Raw genomic sequence first — 15309 nt, forward strand, 5'->3', positions numbered from 1 at the left:
AAGAGACAACATTTAAGAGATACCACAATAAAAGAACAACTTGGTGTACAATTAAATGATTCCTTAGTTGTATTTAGTGAGCCGCACCAACTAAAGGAACCTAAAACTTGTACTATGCTACCTAAACCAGTACTATAACAGCATATTTGCAATCTGTCAAACAGTTTGTGGGCAAGTCTAAACTACATGGGAGAGAAACATACCATCTCAAGCACACATTCCCACTACTCCTTCACGTGATCCGTCCTACTCGCATGCTGCTATAATGTCTTCTCACTTAATGAACCCATCCCTCGGACCTCGTCTCCGTGACAATGCCATCCCCCTCTCTCGCTCTCTCTAGCGAAAGGGAGAAGAGACACAGAAGAAATTGGTTGGTTGTTTAGGAATCTATTGATTGAGACTACAGATGCTCAAAGTTATATTGAAAATATATTATCTCAAGAGAAAAGTCATTTCATTAAAATATTTTTTATAAATAATAAAATTATTTTTGTAAAATTTTAAGTTTTAGAATATAATTCTAACAATCTCATGCATAACTCAAAATTTTCAAAGATTAAGATTAAAAATAATAAATAAATAAATAATTAATTAATTAACAAAGATACTATTCGTCGCATATACAGTGCACTCAATGAAATATTTTATACAGTTTAAATTTTACTTAGTATAAATAATTTTACTTACTTCATGACTAATCGTGAAGTTGCGCATTAATTATACAAAAAAAATTAATTATTTTCTCGTTGCGACAATATATATATTCTTATATAAGAAAACCCTATCAGAAATGTGTGTCGAATTGTATATCGTAAAAAATATCACCTCTTAGAGAGTTAAACTCTTTGAATATCTTTGCATAGGAACAATAAACAATCACCGAATGTTGAGGTTAAGCTTCATTTAAGTACTAATATATTTTTTACTTTTTAATATACTCATTAGCCAATCAATTAGCTTATTGTAATCATATTAATCTGCCTACCACAAATGTTGGGTTCTTAAGTGTTGTAAGTATCCATTATATATTATTAGCTTGTTCTCAGGATGATACAAAAATCATGATTCTTTTATTAATGCCTCAAGGTTATTATGACAAAACATGTAGCCATGCTATATATATATATATTATTGCTAGCATTCATAAAAATAAACAAGTAATTTGTTTCATCAATCATGTATCTAAGTAATTAATCAAATATCAATAATAAGCATGCAAACAAAAATATAAATAAGATATGGAAGGCCCCACATTTCTAGGAACTTTAACATAAAAAAGTTACAATTTTGCTCATGACATATATGGTAATTTTCCTACTAATAATTTCAAGTATCCATAATATTTTTTAATGAATTTATATATTTATCATAATTTCACATGTTATTTTTTCATACAAAGTTTCCATAAAAATATTTGCTATCATCAATCAATTTAATGTACCATAGCCCCTCATAAAAAAATGGACATATATAATCAAATATCAACATACTCATTTTTAATTTAATATGATGAGAAAACTATGCTAACATATATTGACAACAATTATTCCAATATATAGATTCGACATTCGAATGAATCTTCCGAACAAAGAAATAACTTAAGTATCGAAAGGGCTTTATCTGATATCATATCATTTTAAAATAAATACGATGAAAGATCTATCTTATGTTGGTTCAAAATTGACATCCGCATCAAACAATTAAAATCAAATTTAGCAAAGCATATATCAATAAAAAAAAAATCAAGGGATTGTTTTTTTAAATTAATTAAAAAATCCCATTAAAAGCCATATCTTCCTACCTGTTGTGACTATTTCTCTATGATCCCATGTGAGAAGTCCTTTATTGGCGAAGCCATCCAAGACTTACATACTTACGTCCACGATTCCTAAGTTGACCAGGATCCCTAGGTTGACCAGAATCCCTATAAAAGCGTATCCCCGTCCTCCCGGTAAAAGCGTATCTCGATCGCTCTCGAGCTCGTGATCGACTTCCTTCAAGCGAACAAGGAAAGGATGGAGTTTCCCTTCGGCACCAACCCCCGGGGCTTCCCTTTCGGCCACGGCCACGGCCACCAGGACCTACCCCCGCGATCACGTACTGTGACCGAGAAGCACAATGTCGTCAGGATCCCCATCACCGGCCACGACGAGGAGGAGGCAGGGAAGATGAAGCAGCAGCGGCAGAAGAAGCCGGCCACCGCAAGGCCGTCGAACTTGTTGAGGGCCGCCGCGGCCGTGATGATCCAGAGGCTTTGGCGGGGGTTCTTGGCGCGGAAGAGCGTGAGGGTTCTCTCGCGGATCTCCGCGGAGGTGGGCGAGGTGGAGAGGACGATCCGTGCGCGGGAGGGGGCGATTCAGAGGGATCCCAAGGAGCGGCAGAGGGCGGACGAGATGCTTATGGCGGTGCTCCTTCGTCTGGATAACGTGCGTTGGGCGAGGGATTACCGGAAGAAGGTGATCCGGCGGGTTATCTCGTTGCAGGACTTGGTGGATTCGATCGCCGCTCGAACCCTAGAAGAGCCGGAGATGGTGCATGCGTTCGATCTTCTAGATATGAGGGAGATGATGGAGAAGATGATCGCAGAGAACGAGAGATTGGAGCGCTTGGTGGTCGCACTACGCGAGCGCAGTACCCAGCATTGCGAGCTGATGACAGGTCTGGTGGATAGAGTTGAACACTTGGAACAGCAGATGCAGAGGATGGAGATGGAGGAAAGCCATGCCAATTCCGCTCCTTCCGATATGGCAGAAGAAAGGTGCACATTTGTCCTCTCCTCTTGCTCTTCTCATCTTCTTCAACCGCACTTCAATCATAGTTTGGCATCGATCTTACTCTCAAGCTTGTCAATGCTTGCATACGATTACCAACAATTTCCTTTTAGTCAATTGCACATAAAAAAAAAAATTCATGCTTGCAATTGAAAGCAAAACGGCAATCTGATAGAACGAAAATTATATTAACAAGATGAGTGATAGATTACCTGTAGATGTGATAGATTGTCAATATCTGAAGTAACCAGTGAGAGTTATGCAAACTAAAAGGATCTATAAACTACTTCCTGATTGCAATACTGAGTTGCTGACCAAACAAAATAGGTTGTGCTGTTGAATGATGCTAATCTTTCCTAATTTCTGTAACCCTGTAATTCTAGTACAAAACCCTCTCTATCAGCTTTCAAAAGGCTTGCCTATTATTCAAGGACACAAATATGGGCATTTAAATTTTCTGAAAGTGAAATGGAATGCTAGGAAGTTCCTATGATTGGACTTAGAACAATAGGCAAAAGAGAATCTCATCAATAGCTTCCCAGCCAAAAAACATCAAGCAGATGTTTTAATCGGTCATCAAACATAAAGATGCAAACCAGATGCTTCCTAGTAAATTTATGGCTTTTGGATAGCTTTCAACCAATGACAAGATTATAACTAGAGATGATTTAATGAAAATGAACTAGCCTGTACATCCAATTCATTCCTTAGCTGTATGATGGCCGAGGTAGCATGGATTCAATATAGGTTTTTCTTTGTTTCTAATCTTGATTGCAGGTCAGGTTCTACAAAATCATGGTTCATATCTAAAATTAGCTAAACAAATTCCTTCGGTTTTTCTTGTCTTTATCTCTGTGGATTATCTCCACTGTTAGAAACTCAATTATTTGCTTGAACAAGAATGTCAGTTTCTATACCTAAATGGTTTTCTGTGGCAGACAATAAGTAAGAAGAAATCACAGCTAAACGACCATTCTTTCAGGAGCTAACACAGAAGATTGATTGATGTTGGATGAGTCTGCTGTTGAAGATGATGCTAACAATTTTAGGGAATCAGATAGGCTAAGACTTTGTTTGCTTTTGTCTTTCACAATCTTTTCTATATTATCTTCCAGTGTTTTAGATATTATGACTTAATGTGATAACTGAACACTATCACCAGCATTGCTGGTCAACTTCCAGTTTCTGTTTCAATATATCACCAGCATTTACAGTTTGGAATTGTAAATACAGTCAAATATTAGAAAGAAGTAGAATCTGTTTTTAAATTGTTAGCAATTCTAAGAGATGAATCAAGAGTATCTATACACAGATATCAAGTTTCCAAAACTAAAAGTTTATGCTGTTGTGAATCTATTATTATTCAGCAGGAGATGAAGACATAATTCGGACACTGAGATGTGGTTGATTAAAAAATAGAGACAGCCATCAAGAGCTTATATGATTGATGTGTGCCACATGAATTAGAAAGAAAATTATATATGTCAATTTTATAACTATACTTTGTAGATAGGCATATTAGGAAATTAATAAATAACATGATGAAAACAACATCGAGGATGTCGATAAAAGATAGAATACGAAATGTGTGATGTTACGAAAATTTCTATATGAGACTTCAAGTATCGCAGTTAGGTGAATTAAGTTGAATAAGATTAGTTGCATGAAGAGAGGCAACTGGAGAAATAATAACATTCATTAAAAATTCCAAAAAAACACTCAAAGCATATCACACAGAGTGACTAGATAATCAATATAAAAAATTAAATGAAAAACGAAATGGAAGCATTTGTTTCGCATAATGACAGAGAGGAGACGATAGGATGGTAAAACAAAACCAGATTTCCTATGTAAAATGTTGAACAGACATTTAGTTTTATTCGACCAGGAGAACTGACTAGAAAATTAAATAGTGATTCTCAATCACTCCATCATAGTTTAGAAGTAAAATCTTGGGAGAATGCCAAAGTATGATATCCTTTCTACTTGACCATCATCCAAAATGATATTTGTCAGTAAAATCAAAGTACCTTGTGCAAATAATTGTTATCTCCAAGGATCTACAGCTCCTGTTGTGAAAAATAAGGATCATATTCTGCAGGCAAAACACAGAGAAATATTTAAAGAAATAATCAGCATCTAAAGATAGTACCATTTTTGTAATGTCCTACCTCTTAAGATGCTTCGAACATTACCTCTTAAGGAGAAGCCCATACATGGCGATGGAGACCAAAATATTTGAAGCGGGAATAGGAGATACAATGGATTGGTTGATCACCTCATCTTTGGAAGCCACTCTGGTGATGGGTTGGATCTTTCTGGAGTTGGATAAGATTTGTTTGTGGCAGAGGAAAATCCTTGCTTTGAAGTAAATTTCAGGATGTGTCTAAATCTATCTCCCGATTGATATGCACTCCGTAGAACCCAGAAACAGAAGAAACATAATCACCCTGGACAAAATTTTTCATGCAAATGCATTTCCAGTGTAACTTGTGAGGTTCACTTCCGGTTTTGCATATTTAAAGCAATTGGGAAACTGATTTGCTCCATGCACAATGACCTCACAACAAACTCATCCATGGACCATCATCAGAAACAAATCCTCGTGCATGCATTGCTCGAAGCAATCGTGTAACAGGCTCTAGATTTGGTGCAGTAGAAAGAGATGCCATAAGCTCTGTTAGTACTGTTTGAAATTTGACATGAGAATCAGTTTTAATCCAATCAATGTGCTTAACAGCCATCTCAACTAAACCAGCATCCATTAAGCCTTTCAGTAGAATGACATGAGAATCTGAACTTGCCACTTCAGAAGGAGAACTTTGCATGAGACCAGAAGCCACCATATACTTACCTGTATAATGCATGAAATTATAACTATCAGGAAAACTGATGCACAGAACTTCAAAGCTTTAGAAATATCTTGGCTCACATTGATGCCTTCTGAAGATATGGGTACTATCTCTTGAATTTATTCGTATGATCTTTGCTTAAATCATCAAGCTCAAATCCTAATTTTGAAGTGTAGCAGTTATCAACTCATAACTCTTAAAATGTACGTTTTAGCAACATTACATGTTGACACATAAGTTTATCATTCTTCCAGGCATTATCTCAATTCACATAAGATGGCTAATCTAATGTATAATACTTATCAGGATTTTAGAATTCTATCACAATTACAAAAAAATATTGATTCATCTTGTGGAATGCAACAAAAAAAAGGTCTTGGAAATCATAATTCTTGAGGTTAGTCTACAGAACTAGGTGTTGAACTTTAGGGTAAATTTCTTGGTTCTTTGGACTTCAGTTTTTACCAATTAACTCTCTAAACTTAAATTAAGATTTCAGTCAGCTTCTGCATCAGTTTCCATCAATAAAACTAGAGAGAGCTGATACGACTGCACAGCAGGACTTCACTTGCCAACATGGTATAAATGTTAACAACCAATGTTGTCTGACGTGCCTGCATTATTTGGCAAGTCAAGAAAATGAAGTTTGACATCACTTGAACTTTGTTTATTGAAGTATAATGAGTCAATATGCATAAATTGAAGTCATAAATTGAGGCCCAAATAACCTATTCCAAGGTCCAAGTACAGGTGATGTAACTTATCCTAGTCCTAAAGTAAAAATCAATCAGCAAAAAGAAAAAAGACAGGTTCAGTTCAAGAAAAAATTTATTATGCATTAATAACTAAATCATGAGCATGGAAACATTATAATTTGAATAAATGAAGAACGATCTTAGTGAAAAAAATATACCATCCTTACAAAGGAAAAGGACTAACAGACTCAATATAGAGCTACCAAGTGCTATATCCTGATCCATGGATTTTTTGAAGATCTGAATCGCCTCTTCAATCTTTTCTTCTCGATAGAGCACTTTGACAAGGGATGTGTATGTAACACAATCTGGGATCACTCCTTTATCCAACATATGACAATAAAGTTGCCGGGCCTCTTCAGCTTCACCTTCTTCAGAGAACTTCCGTATAAGAATGTTGTATGTTTGCAAATCAGCACTGCAACCATTTGCAAACATCTCATCCCAAAGCTTTTTAGCTGGTCGCAAGAGATCCTCTCTGCAACAAGCTTCCATCAAACAGTTATAAGAGTAAATATTGGGACCAAAACCCTTCTTTTTCATCTCCCTAAGCACCTCGTAGGCTTCCCTTACTCTTCCTGCCTTGCACAAGAATGAAACCATTACATTGTATTGCTCCACTCCATTAAAATAACCTTTATCCATAAGGACCCTGTAGACATCCCACATAACATTACTTTTCTCATTTCTACAAAGATTCCTACTCAACTTGCTCAGCATTGAAAGGCTAGGAAATCGGTCCTTTCCAATCATGTACTTGAAGAATAAAATTGCAGAGTCAGGTTCAATAGCTGAAACTGATCCAATCAAAGCATCAAGCACATCATCATCAATTGGAAACTGTCCATCCACAATTGCTTCACCCAATTCCTTAGCTTCTTGAATCCTTTTATCTGATATTGATGAAAGGATGAATTCTCTATAATCTTTCGCTCTTGGTGCCACACCAAACTTCCTTTTCTGCTTCAAAATCCTTCCTGCTTCTTCCGCCCTACCGGCCAACTTATAGCCTTCAGAAACTAACCTGTATGCAATAAAATCAGGTTTACAGCATCTATTTCTAAGCTGCTCCAATGCACACCAAGCATCCTCAATCCTCCCAGCTCGACAAAGCCTATTTACGACTAAAGCAGCAATAACCGAGCCATTAAATTGACAATCCAGCTTTTTAATTCTATCGAGTACACCCAAAACTCCATCCAATCCTTCCAAGTCGCAAACTTTACCTATAAAAACACCAAAACCGACATCATTAAGCATGATACCTCTCGTAAGCATCCTGTCGAACACCTTTCTTGCGACATCAAGAAATCCGTCGGAGGACAGTACAGCAAGAAGGGAGTTGTACAGTGAGGAAGGAAACTCCTCGACACCATTCTCGGTTGCTGGGTCGATCAGCTGGGCGGCTTCAATTGACTTGCCTGAGAGCAAAAGGGAAGATATGGCGAGCTGATAAGAAGAAAAAAGAAGCGAAACTCGGTGGGTTTTAGCCGTCTTGAGGAGAGATTGAATTAAGTGGGGATGGCGGGAGAGGGAGAGCGACTTGAGAAGGGAGTGGTAGGTCTCAGGAGTGTGGGAAAAGTTGGGCTGCTGCGCGGCCCAGTGGAAGAGACCGGCGGCAAGGTCATGGTGGTGGAGGAGGTGGGGGTCGATGACGGCAGCGACGAGGGAAGCGGTAAGGGACGCAGCCGGGAGTCCGCGGCGGAGGACTTGCTCAACGGCGGGGCTCCACGAGTGGGAGGGCTTGGAGGCGGAGAGGAAAGCGCGGCCGAGGCGCCTGGCGACCTCAGCCATGGAAGGCGGATGCGGAGGGGGCGTGCTCGGTCGCCGGCGGAGAAGTCGTTGCGGGGCATATCGTAGGCCGTCGCTCACTGTTGACAAAGAACTGTGCTTTGCGACGGTCCTTCTGAGCCTAAAAGACGAAGCCCATTTGAGTCATAAAAGCCCAAGTAATACCCATAGGCGCCACTACTCATCCGAACTGAATTGGACATCGATCCAATCAAATCTAAAATTATACTATGATTTATTATGTACAATATTAAATTAGTTAAGAAAATAATTGACATTTAATATAACGATTTATATTTTGAGAGTAGGAGACAATAAAAATATGTTTTTAGAGTAAATAAATATCCAGATAATTTAATCGAGGTTCTAATGTTCTAAACGTTGCGATTGGAGAATGGTTCGATTCACGATTTAAATTATGAAGCTTAAGAAATAAAAGCTCATAATACATTTCAATACAAAGAGGAACTGAACTTACTGTGGTTGTGGCGTACCGTTCACTTGCTAAATCTTGGCCGTCACTTTCTGAGATAAGATGCGTAATCTATTCCTTGCTCAAATCTAGCGTGAACGCGAAGCAGATCTTTTGTAGATATTGATGGAAATCGGATTCCGATTCTTTCGCTTGATTTGGGGTCCGGAAATTTGAACACGTGGGTGGATGTGGACACGTGATATATGTGGCTGACGGCCCCACGTGTCTATAAAGCCACGCTGAAGAGGTATTCCTGTGTTTTGGGCCCTCGGGTTCTTCTTGGGCCGGCCCAAATCCTCTTTCGCCTGAGCCGGTGAGGTTTAGGGATTACTCCCTAAAGCCACTTCTCGGAAACAGAGATGGAATAATCTCTTTCCTTCCCTCGATCCTAAGCTTTCCTGTCGACCTCATCGAGGTCCCGCGTCTTCTTCCTCCCTTCCCCTCCGATTTGATCTCCAGTTTCACGTTCCTGTCGAAGAATTCTCTTCAATCGTCCAGCTATGCGATGCTTTCTTTAAGGTAGTGCCCTCTTGCTTCTCCTTGCATCAGCTTTTCCTGATATGATCCGGAGGTAGCACGCTCAAGCTCGTGTTTTTGGATGATTGGGCGCCATGGTTTAGGGGTTTCTGGAGCAGGCACAGGAGGAGGATTCTGATTTCGCTTGGTGTGTTGGGGAGCGGATATCTCGTCTACAAACTCTATGTGAGTCACAGCAGGAGATTGTCCGAATTGGAGCGGCAGCTCGACGGCGCTCGACGAGTCGATGAACTCATCAAGAACCAGTAATCCTTTCCTCCTTTTTGCCGTCGTTTTCCTTTTTCTTGTTTTGTGCTGCTGCTTATTGTGGTTGGTTGGTTGGTGGGCAGATTGCAGGCTCATTTCGAGAACATCCAGAGGATTTCCGACACCACCACTCTTCCGTACGCGATGCACTACCTGCGGTCCAGGATATCGGAGGATTTGGACCTCTCGCATCTGACGGAGAAGCTAATGCAGGGGAAGGGACAATCGAGCGCGCTCTCCGGCAAGGAGAAACTTGAGCTGTGGGACAGACTTAAAATTCTGAGTATGCCCAATGCAATGTGCATTCTTTCTTCTTTATTTGTCTCCGATTCTTTTCCCAGTTGCCGTCCAAACGTGTAAATTCACTTGTCTTGTTAGACATATGTTGTCATTGCTGCTGATTTAAGGAAGTTGAGAACTTTCTTCATTAAGAGGGATTATTTTTTAGCCAATTAATTCTTCTGTAAATGTTTTTCTTCCAGGCTTCACAAGGACGGCAGCTTCCTTGTGGTCGATGACGGTGATTTGCTTATACGTGAGAGTTCAAGTTAACATTTTAGGGAGACAACTCTATCTAGAGATTGCCCGTGGTTCTGAGAATTCTCTATCTCTGGTAAGTATCTTTTTCATTCGTGTGAAAGTGTAAAAGGCTTGTTTCAGCGTGTGCATGAGCAGATGCGCCAAATATGGTAGATTGTGCCTTTTCTGATGGACTATAATAAGATCAAACTTATTTGTGCTTTCTAATCGTTGAAGTATCTGTGCTACTCCTGTTGAAGTAACGCAATAGTGTATGACTTATTGTACATCTTCTATAGATTTTTCCCATGCAACCATACGAATTTTCTTATGTCCCTTTGCATGATATATTCCTCCCAGTAGCCTCTATGATCTTGGATGGATCTTATGATATTAATTGTTTTCTTAGAAGGTGCACCTTTTTTATTTGATTTGTGTATTTAGTATGTTTGTTGGTGTATTCGTTGGGATGCTCCAAAATGATGGATGAACTGGCACAAATGGATATATTGCCTGTTTGAACTACCACCTAAGTGGAGATGATTTGTTTATGAGACTTAGGTCGATTACTTTATGATGTAGATGATATTATTTTTTTGTGCCAAATTCAAGTGGTTCTACTACCATAAATTAATTTTAAATATGTTTTTTAGCTTCTCAATAATTTATTTTCGGTGTTGTCCTTGCTTTCTTAGATTTTTGGCATTATTGCATTTTTTATCCGCTTCTGTTCTTATGGTAGTCAACTATCAGACAAAGCTTCAACAATATCCAGGCATCTGTAACTTACCAATAAACAATTGGATTTCTCTGATCAACTCTTGCATAGGAACTTCACACACTCAAATCCTTACTAAATTTTGGTCTCTAAATAAGCAAAATTTATGTGAGACTTTCATTTTTTAGTAAATTTTTAGTCCATGAAATCCCACCTAAAGGAGCATCTAGATGTCCCTAAACTCAGCTCCTATTGTGGTTTTCCTTAACAGAATTATATCTTGCATAAATCTTGGTGAAGGTAAAAGAAAGAATCAAATTGTTGCTATAATTGCCATGAAAAGGGATGGAATTCATATATATTATTAAAATTATTTGAAAATACAACTTATGGTCAGATTTGACCTGACTAAGAATTAACAATGACCTTACTGTTATGATTAAAGTAAACTACGTGGATTGTCCAACATTAGTTAAAGGAAAACTTACAGAAATTGTGCACTGAGACAGAATTCAACTTTGGCTTATCTAGAGGGCATGCGTTTCCTTTTTTCTGTTGGTCGGTAAAGATATTATAACATAGCATACACATAATTTATAGTTTTCGTTTTTTGGCAGGACGAGATTGATTCATTTAGTAGGCATGGCCAACAAGATTTTCTAGCTACTGCAGACTACCTTGCTACCTATGGAATCAATTCACTAATCATGAACATGCAGAATGCTGCTATGGAAGTTCTAAAAGAGTAAGGACTTAATGAAGCTTGATTCTTATTTACCATGTTTGAAATGATTGTTAAAGTTTTATGTTCATACTCATTCAATCAATTTAAGCATTTGATTATAACATTAATGGATCCATGTACTTGTATTCATATGCAACTGTTGTCTTCGAGATTGAGAGGCACTTTAAGATAACATCCAATTTCTATATACAAAAATGTTATGATAGGCATCTTGAGAAACAAATTATATATGATTTTGTTACTAACATCTCTGATCTTTTTATTTCATCGTGCAACCATGACCAGCAAGCAGCTTAAGGAGCCTTTTAGCATGCTCCAACTGCGTGAAACAATGATCCAAATTTTGGAGATGTTCATGAATACTTCTGAATCTAATTACTGGATACATTATCTGGTGCCTGATAATGTTAATGACTACAAGCAACAGATGGCCATGTCTGCCAAAGGATTTGATGATTCCTCTATTTTAATGGATGCAACCAAACTTGAGCAGCTATTGTTTGAGACTCATGCTGTGCTTTCCAGGTATGCAAATAAATCCTAGTTTTAACGAATAATTCATGCACATATTTATTGGTACATTGAAGGCTATTAGTGGACCTATAGTAGAGTTTGCATCCCATGATTGACACTAGTACTAAAAAGAACTCGTTCTTGGTGAATTTTTGAAAGACCTCTTGTTCCAAGAAGAATTACCATATTTGAGTTGTCCTATTTTATATTAGATTAGGAGTGCATTGAGAATTTCCTTTCCTTAATTTCTGAATTTTAGATTTATGTTTAGGCTATGTTTGGAGGTTCATTTTGTTCATTTTCAGTAGTTATGCATATGCATATTTTTCAAAATATTTTGGGGTGAGACATGAGGCGACAATAATGTGGTTGGATTTGGGTGGGAGGTATATGAGAATGCTTGAATCACATAGCAAGAACGACGAGCTATAACAAAAATTACTGGTTCAATTTTAGGGTATGCACATTAAGGTGGGCAATGTTCACACACACTTCCAACAAACAACACTACTTCAGTGATATTGTAGTGCAGAATAATCATGGGCAATTTGTATAAGTTTATATAAATTAGTCACAGTAGTAACTCTAAATCCTGCTACATATTATTCTTGTGTAGCTTCATATTTTTCTAATATATATTTATCGGCATCTAGCAAACAGGATGATGTTGTTCTGAATTGAAGTAACTTATATTTCTGAGAGTCTGAACTCTTCATGAATTTAGATATAGGATGTGGTTGATCCCTACCAAGCCAACATTTCGCTTACATAGATCCTTTCTAGCCATTTCATTCCAACGGAGTTTTCCTCCTCTTCGTTGTGACGCTGTATTTAAATTGATTTGTCTCTTGCTGATGGTTTAAATTATTCTTTATCCTGAAAAACTATCAAATCCTCCTTACATGACCTCAACACTTCTCATCCCCAACTAGTGCTAGTAAAATGCCATCAATCCTTATTCTATTTGTCCATTACTGCTAGTAACTGTTGTTACCTCTGTGCGTGTGCATGTGCACGCATGCACACACAGATTATCATCAGTTTGTCTCTAACCCCAAAGGCCCCATTGATAGAGTGTCTCACAGTAGGATTGCATCATTCAGGCAAGTAAAGTTCATATTTGCTCTTGTTAATTATAAGCTTACTTGAATAAAAATACCTACCATCAGAATATTGATACAGAATTTGCTATCACCCCTAAAAGCTACAAGCATTTTGTCAGCAAACATAAGGTAAGACACCTCAATTTCTTTAACCATTTAGAAGATCCTGGACCCGGTAGACAAAGGGTGTTGATTTCAACCATTTAAAAGATCTACCATTAAGCAAGCAAGCAAAATAGGGAGAAGAAATACAGGCATGGATCCAATTAATGCAATGATTGGGGAAGTTCATTTTGTCTAGAGTTTCAGTCTAGGCAACTATCATGAGGACTGTTAATGTTTCATACAATGAGACCATCTTGTTTGATTGATTGTACAAGTGTATAGGTTTGTTTTTATAACCGTGTGTTTCCACATTCATCTCACATCTTATTTCTTAAAAGTGCTTAGAATCCAAAACTTAGCCATGCTGGCGATTTGTCACTGAAACACTTTTAACATTAGGAGTATTGTAAGGTTCTGTGCTCTGCCAGCTTTCATTTTTTCAAGGAATATTTTACATGTTCTCCAAATATGGAAGATGCATCCCTTTACTGGTCCCAATCAGCAGGTGGCTAATGGATTTATTAAATATGTAGGACTGAAGGTCTAGATTTCCTCTCTGCAGCTGTTAAGTTCATCTTAAGATGGTTTCTTAAATTAATATGAATTGCATCCTAATCTGTAGTTTGAAATGTTCTCTTTGTTTAACCTTTGATATAATTTGCTAGCAATGCACCAGCTTGTTAGTGGTGTGTTGAAGTTCTGCTGATGGTACAAGTACACTTCTGACTTGTAATGTTTACTGCAGATATGTGATCTCTCATTGCTTTTCTTTTTCTACTAAGGTTATAGAATTGTTTCTGATAAAATTTTAGGAAAGTTCAAGTTAGCAAAGATGATGCATTTGGTATATTTTATTATTGTTGCATATATTTGTCAAACCAAGGCAGAAATTCTTACAGAAAATAAAAAGATTTAGCTTATCACTTATTTAAGAAGTTGATGTTGTGGTACTTTAGTTTATTTAACTTGTGCTATTTGCTTATGCTTGGACTTCTTTGACCTTTTACTCTCCTTGCAGTCCTGATTTTGGCAATGTCTTGGAGATATCTCTGAAAAAGGTAGTCAATATTTTGATCGAGGACATTGGCATACATGTTGGAGGAACAAGCTCTATAGGAATTCCCTTGGTGAAACTATTGCCACAAATCACACGACTAAGCTTGCCTTTACTTGATGAACCCAGCAGCAACAAATTCGTGCAGGCCATTCGAAGCTTGTCAGAGGTAGAACTGTTCTACACTCTTCTATATGCTAACATGCCATCGGCATCATAAGCGACAACGATTGCTTAGTTGATGCGTTGCTCACGATAGAACGCCGCAACTTTTGTGTAACAGCTTCTCTCTTGCTCATTCATTAGGAAGTCTTAGCAATCTAGGATGAATAAATGAAAGTTATCTAGAAGTCCATTAAACTGTATATGTAGAGATTATTCTTTTGTTAATGGTATTTTCACTGATGAATTAAGTTTTTATACATAACCACCATGAAGAATGTCCATTGTTGAGTTGCTTGACAACCAACATACATGGATACAAGCTCTGCAGTTGTTGCTGCTGTTTCCCCACAAGGTTCAGTGTTTGATAGTTCTGGATTTCTTTACCTTAAATTGTTATTCCACATTCCTTGGGAATGTATTCTGAGATGATGAAGAGACTTGCAGAGAAGGAAGACAAATCATGTGTTGTGGATTTCTTTACCTTAAATTATTTTTTTCATATATCTTTTGAATGTGAAGACAAATTATGTATCGTAAGGAAGACAAATAAGTGTTGGTGTCTTATTGTCACAAACAAAGAGTGTTTGATATAATACTCATATATATTTATGTTTTTCAGTTTTATTCATGTTTTGTATAATATATAAAGGGTTTGCAGTAGGTTTGATACACATTTTGATTGTTTTTTATGATTATTTATAAATGTATGTTGTACGCAGTCGTCGTTGCAGAGATAAAACTACTAAGTACCAAACTATTCAAACAATTATTTTGTAGGTTTTCTAGTTTGCAGTGGTGCGGAATGTTAGTCAACACAACACCTCGGAGCTATTCGAATGGTACATGGGTGGATAGGATCTATCATAATTTTAGGTCCGTTATCATTTTAGATTAAGTCATCCGTGGGATTACAATAAAGACATATCAATCAATTATATAATTATAAATATATCAACG

At 37.5% G+C, this 15309-nt stretch overlaps 3 protein-coding genes across 5 annotated transcripts; 2 read left to right on the top strand and 1 right to left on the bottom strand.

The window, feature by feature from the left end:
• The first annotated feature begins 1747 nt into the window (after positions 1 to 1747).
• LOC103999457 (uncharacterized) lies at positions 1748 to 4302 on the top strand. Its single transcript, XM_009421211.3, has 2 exons — positions 1748 to 2761; positions 3713 to 4302. Exons 1-2 carry the CDS (start codon positions 2019 to 2021, stop codon positions 3717 to 3719), a joined length of 750 nt encoding a protein of 249 aa, XP_009419486.3. The 5' UTR covers positions 1748 to 2018; the 3' UTR covers positions 3720 to 4302.
• Positions 2717 to 8284, bottom strand: LOC135623806 (pentatricopeptide repeat-containing protein At5g14080-like). 3 transcript variants are annotated; one of them, XM_065127180.1, is made up of 4 exons: positions 6540 to 8284; positions 4970 to 5628; positions 4805 to 4869; positions 2717 to 2855 (listed from the first exon to the last, which is right to left on the bottom strand). In XM_065127180.1, exons 1-2 carry the CDS (start codon positions 8173 to 8175, stop codon positions 5336 to 5338), a joined length of 1929 nt encoding a protein of 642 aa, XP_064983252.1. In that variant the 5' UTR covers positions 8176 to 8284; the 3' UTR covers positions 2717 to 2855; positions 4805 to 4869; positions 4970 to 5335. The 3 variants fall into 3 exon arrangements, with proteins under 3 accessions (XP_064983252.1, XP_064983253.1, XP_064983251.1); XM_065127181.1 differs by lacking the exon at positions 2717 to 2855 and having other exon boundaries at positions 4599 to 4869; positions 6549 to 8284; XM_065127179.1 differs by lacking the exon at positions 2717 to 2855 and having other exon boundaries at positions 4599 to 4869.
• A 711-nt stretch (positions 8285 to 8995) lies between these two features.
• Positions 8996 to 14596, top strand: LOC135623807 (peroxisome biogenesis protein 3-1-like). Its single transcript, XM_065127182.1, has 7 exons — positions 8996 to 9166; positions 9268 to 9429; positions 9514 to 9713; positions 9913 to 10043; positions 11285 to 11412; positions 11698 to 11937; positions 14152 to 14596. The coding sequence occupies exons 1-7, from the start codon at positions 9153 to 9155 to the stop codon at positions 14405 to 14407; spliced, it is 1131 nt and encodes a 376-aa protein (XP_064983254.1). The 5' UTR covers positions 8996 to 9152; the 3' UTR covers positions 14408 to 14596.
• The last annotated feature ends 713 nt before the right edge of the window (positions 14597 to 15309 follow it).

The sequence above is a fragment of the Musa acuminata genome, chromosome BXJ2-9, assembly GCF_036884655.1.
Source record: "Musa acuminata AAA Group cultivar baxijiao chromosome BXJ2-9, Cavendish_Baxijiao_AAA, whole genome shotgun sequence".
NCBI classification, from domain to species: domain Eukaryota; kingdom Viridiplantae; phylum Streptophyta; class Magnoliopsida; order Zingiberales; family Musaceae; genus Musa; species Musa acuminata.

Bases quoted from the DNA above. Each gene is read 5' to 3' on its own strand.
- LOC135623807 (XM_065127182.1), top strand. The intron at 9,430-9,513 runs GTAATCCTTTCC...GTTGGTGGGCAG, and splicing joins GATGAACTCATCAAGAACCA to ATTGCAGGCTCATTTCGAGA. The intron at 10,044-11,284 runs GTAAGTATCTTT...GTTTTTTGGCAG, and splicing joins CTGAGAATTCTCTATCTCTG to GACGAGATTGATTCATTTAG.
- LOC135623806 (XM_065127180.1), bottom strand. From the start codon at position 8,175: ATGGCTGAGGTCGCCAGGCGCCTCGGCCGCGCTTTCCTCTCCGCCTCC. The intron at 5,629-6,539 runs GTATATTTTTTT...TGCATTATACAG, and splicing joins CCTTTTCCTTTGTAAGGATG to GTAAGTATATGGTGGCTTCT.
- LOC103999457 (XM_009421211.3), top strand. From the start codon at position 2,019: ATGGAGTTTCCCTTCGGCACCAACCCCCGGGGCTTCCCTTTCGGCCAC.